This window comes from Apis dorsata, unplaced genomic scaffold, assembly GCF_000469605.1.
Source record: "Apis dorsata unplaced genomic scaffold, Apis dorsata 1.3 scaffold_52, whole genome shotgun sequence".
In the NCBI taxonomy this organism is placed as follows: domain Eukaryota; kingdom Metazoa; phylum Arthropoda; class Insecta; order Hymenoptera; family Apidae; genus Apis; species Apis dorsata.
Genome location: NW_006263353.1, coordinates 3,123,980 through 3,128,982, shown reverse-complemented (window position 1 = coordinate 3,128,982; position 5,003 = coordinate 3,123,980). Strand labels below are relative to the sequence as shown.

The 5,003-nt window shown below is 38.3% G+C and overlaps 2 protein-coding genes across 3 annotated transcripts in view; one reads left to right on the top strand and one right to left on the bottom strand.

Annotated features, from left to right (window-relative positions):
- LOC102674376 overlaps positions 1-5,003 on the bottom strand; it is a 12,246-nt gene that overhangs the window by 1,472 nt on the left and 5,771 nt on the right. The window contains exons 1-2 of one of the 2 annotated variants that reach the window (XM_006609312.2): positions 3,412-3,420; positions 262-273 (exon numbers count right to left, since the gene is read on the bottom strand). The gene's annotated coding sequence lies outside the window, so the exon portion shown is untranslated. Of the gene's footprint in view, positions 1-261; positions 274-3,411; positions 3,421-5,003 lie in introns of those variants that run through there. The other variant, XM_031514944.1, reaches the window with a different exon arrangement.
- Positions 4,470-5,003, top strand: part of LOC102674513 — a 1,445-nt gene continuing 911 nt past the window's right edge. The window contains exon 1 of the mRNA XM_006609313.2: positions 4,470-4,764. Coding sequence (XP_006609376.1) covers positions 4,470-4,764 — 295 coding nt within the window. The remainder of the gene's footprint in view (positions 4,765-5,003) is intronic.

Below are 5,003 nucleotides of genomic sequence, written 5' to 3'. Positions count from 1 at the left end.
AGGAGGAGGAGGAGGAGGAGGAGGAGGAGGAGGAGGAGAATGAAGAAGAGAGGGGTGGTTAAATGTAGAGGGATTCCTATTTCAAGTGCCTGGTACCGTGACCCTGCTGACCCCGTGATAGATGGAAGTAGTTTTAGGTCGCGGACGATCCATGGCCTTAACTCTCGCGTATCCCTTTCTTCCTCTTTCTCTCTCGACTTCTTGCATCGCGTCCTCTTTGGTCCAGATTCCCAATCTTGTCTGAATCGAAGGTATATTTTCTTTTCTCTCTCTCTCTCTCTCTCTATTTTGGAATATTAAACGTAAAGATTTTATATAAAGAATGTAAATCACAAGGATGTCGATGAATTTATTTCTAGATAGAATTTCTTCGTTGGACATTGTGCAGAGAGGAAGTGAATTTTATTATTCGATTCAAAAAATTTATGTTAACGTCTCTCGGTTCGTTCCATCCGGCACGCGTTGCAATTAAGGAACGCAAGGACCAGTAACGTTGTTGTTTTATTTGGCGTAGCGATCTCGAGGCGTGGATCGCGTAACAATGAGAGCGGCTGGAGAGAATAGCACGTGGCATCTTTTTCTCGCCTCTCGTCGCGCCAGTTTTGCGCCTCACCTTCACTCGCGGTCCTCTCCTCTTTTTTCCCTGCTGGCTAACTAGGCGTGTCCGCGGCGTGGAAAACCGACAGGGTGTCTCAGTTTGCAACCTTCACTCTCCCATCTAAAACTATCGTCGACTGAATTCGAACTCGACCATCCATCGTTCTATCAAGTTTACAAGTTTGGATTTCTTGTAACAATCCAAAGAAGCAGTGAGACGAGGTAAAAAGAATAAATTTTTGTTCAGATTCTTGAACTTGGACAAGAAAAAGAAATTGTTAACACTAGGACTATCGAAGCAGATTAATTGAATTGATTGATTTTAAATCAATTTATTACGATTGATAGTTCTAGTGTTTGGTGTAACTTTGTCGTAAATAAATTGGTTAATAATTTATGTAATAAGGATTCTTTCACCCTAAGCTTCTAAGAAACGTGTTTGTATGATAGACGAGCATTGGATTGAAAATTGTGTAAGAAGGAGGGACGCGAAGACACGAAGATTATAATCTTGATTCGCAATTCATGGTGGAAAAGAAAAAACGAATTGGTCAAATGGAACGTGTCACTGTGCCGATCTTGTTGTAATACGAATACACGGATTGGATTGAGGTTAACGCATCTCTAATGCGTCAACAAGGTATCCTCGCGAGGAACCGAAGTGAACAGTGTTAACGCGCGTGCCACATTCACAACACGCAGGTGAATTCGCGCGCGGACGCTGCTGGGGACGGATTCCACGGCAAACAATGGAAATTGTTCAAAGATCGAAGACGTAAACAAGTTGGAAAGATTCGAATATTTATATTCGTCGTGATTGTTCTTTTTTTTTTAAAAACGTGCGAATTTTATATATTTGACTGATTTTTCGTATTTAATTCCAGGTGAGTTTGTGAGAAACCAATCTTTGTTTTCTTCCTTTCTCGATGCAAATTTTGCGTTTTATTTGAATCGTAACTTAAATTTTTGGTAAGTCGATATAACGAAATTGTGACGTTTTGATCGTGAATTACTTTAAAAATCTTTATCTTTATTTTTCGAATCTTTGGGATGCCATTGTGAAATTTTTCAACCGTGTCCGGAATTTTTTTTTCTTCATTAATACAAATTGGGTTTAAATTTTCGAGAAATTTAAAAAAATTCTGTGCTACAGCCCAATGTTTCTAGAATAGTTTTCATTTGTAAATTTGTATGTTCATCGTAGTAATTCGTTTTAGAGGATATTTTGATTATAGCACAGATATTATTTCAGGTGAAGGAGTTAGGTGAAACAACGAGGTAGTATTAGTAGAAAGGTCACTTTTTACGAACCATATTCTTCTTCTCTACTGTAATTACATCGTGCCACTTTTTTCATTTTGGGACACTATAATTTTTAAACCTTTTTTATTTTGCAATATTGCATTCCATTCGTTGTAGCCATAAGTCATTACATATTATTTACCGCTTGGAAACTTGGATCTCTTTCTATGCTAGCAATTGCTTACTCTACTTTTATTCCACCACAATGAAATAGTAAACGCGACATTAGTTCATTCTCCATTGTTACGAAGGAAAGTTGTCGGTTTACTGGTAAATGGGGACGCGCGGAATTAATGAGCGAATACGTTACTGTCGCAACTGTGAATAGATCCTGGCGATTCTTGTCAAACGTCTTTGCCAACTCGAAGATTCGCTTCTATTCACAAAGGGAACAAGAGTCTTTGAAGGCAAAGATGTACGTCCAAAAATTGTTCGAAAATCCTTCCGAAAAAATGTATATATAATCCTCGACTTTCAAATTACAAAGAAATCGTCGAAGTAGTCCCGTTTCCAAGAAGGATTTCTTCTCTTTTCTCTTCACCAATGTTTACACAATATACGTGATACGAAGAGCAATGAGTTGGAGCAAAAATATTTTTCTTCTGATTTTCTTCGAAGCTCGAACAACAAGCTAATCGAATAGTCAACAGAAAATTCTTTGAACAGGTAAATAGACAATTTTAATTATATTTCAAGTAAAAAGAATAATTTTATTGAAATACAGTCGAACTTATTACTTTGAAACAATAATTTCTTTTATTGTTTATCAGAAACGATTACTTTGAATTATTATAACAATCTTATAAAGTAACATTTTACGTGTCTAAATTTGCATTTTGATTTTTTTTTATCTATTTAAATAAATAGAATAAACGTAGAAAAGAAAAAAAGAAGAAAATTCTCTTTGGGATACCAATACTTTTTTTAGATCCTATTTTTAGATTATTATTATTATCTACTTGTTATTGGATACAGGCCAGCAATCAACAACAGGTGGTTGTAACTTCTGACCTGGCTCATTAGCTTCCTCCAGGAGAGTCTGGAATTTATGTTCATCGTTCGGCTACCGATTTCGCTTCGAGCGCGTTCTCATCTCTACGATCTCTAGAGCTACCAGTCTTCTTCTCTAGATATTATCGCTTATAAGAGGGATCTTTATCGTTAGAATTTATCGAAAATTCTTTATGGACGCGTTTGACAAATTGAATTAACGGACAGAAGAGCGACGCCAAAAGGGTGAAGGTGCGAACTCGTAAGCGTTTAACTATCCTAACGATTGTAAAATCGTTTATTACACGATGTATTACTTTCTTGAAACATTGTATTGGCTAGTTGTAACAATTTTATTACGCAGACTTTATTGCGTAACAATCTACTTTTCCTTCTCAGAAGGTGTACCTCGAAGAGAAAATACATTTAACGAGAATAAGTTTAAATAGGATCTCACCTCGATTCGGCCATCATCAATTTTCTTTCGTTAGAATATCAAATGATTCGAATAAAAATTTTGACATATATATATATATACTTTTAAATAATACAAAATTTAGATAATAGACGTTTCACGAGGCAATCGATGTTTCTCGCGAGGAGAACGCATGGTATTTCACCGGGGATCGTGAACAGAAATCGTGTTCCCCGTCGTTTTCACGGTTTCACGTGGCGTGTTAACGCGCGACCTTCCCCTATAGTTTTATCTGCGAGACAAGTGAATCGAGGATGCGCAATCGGCCCAGTGGCACACAAAGCAGCACCGAAGAAAAAGAGCCTACCTTTTAGACCTTGTTCTCCACTTCCGCCGCGTATAAGCGGCACGGGAGGCGGAGCTAGGGAGAACAGTCTCAATTTGGCGACAATGTTTCCCTGGATCTACGATTTCAAATTCCCAACGATGACTTTCCAATCGGATAGCTGCATTAAGTATTACGGCGTTATTCTTTCGAGTATGTCCCGAGTATCGAATTATTGAGGTTGCTTAAAAATCTTCGTTCGAAATTTAAAAAAGAAATCCATTATTATCGATACTCTACTTTATGATCGAATTTGAGAGAAGAATAATTTTCAACTTTTCAAATCGATCCAATAAAAAATAATTTTCGACGCGATTACTCAACTATTCGATAATTGATCAACGTTATTCACGAATTCACAAAAATTTTTAATATTCGTAATTACCATCGAATGAAAATTTTGAAAAGAGAGAAAGACAAAGGGGGAGAAAATGTCGAATAATCTCTTAGTACTCGAGTTATCTCTTCTATATCTTTCTGCTCACCGACCATCGCGATATCCTATGCTTCCAACCGATTCTCTCTCGTTCCGAGCCGAGTCGAGGAGCAGTTTTTCCCGAACGCCCTCGCAATTAGCCCAATTCCTTTTCGTTCGTATCGTTTTTTCCACACCGCGTGGCCACGGCGCAATTATCAACGGGCGCAATACAAACGCAGCTGGTATCGCATCAGCGACTTGGAATCGACGAAACAAGTCAACACAGGAGAACGATCCGCGCAGAGCTGGATTCACGCTCTGTATGCCTGTAACTGTTAATTATACCAACTGTTTCTATAAAAATGGTCATTCGTTCGGCCGTTCAGTCCGCGTCGAACATGCTTCAACGTACGTTCCTCGTTGTCGTCCCGTTGACGTTGTGCGCCCTGCTGGCCGCGTGCCGTTGCACGCTTCTCCATCGAAGCGATCGCGATACAGTGCCGATCGATTGCAGCCGCGGAGAGAATTCCATCGAATGCGTGACGAGGCGGAGGATGGAAGGGATGGAGGAAGGGAAGAAGGATCGGTCGGTGACCAGGGAATCTAGGATCTTTGGAGGGGAAGAAGTTAAAAGTGAAGATGGCGCGATTGAACAGGGTGAGTAATTGGAAAAATTGAGGATGGATACTTTTAACGTAATAATGTTATATATAAATATATAACGGATCTATATATCTGTTATATAAGATAAAAAGGAAAATTATTCCAGTAAGAGTAAAATAAAATTAAATAAAAGTTAAAATCGTTGAAAGTTAATATTATGTGGTCTGTAATTATTCTATCTTGCATAAAATGAGAGCGTTTCGGTCAGACAAATGCTCGAGTAACTTCATAGT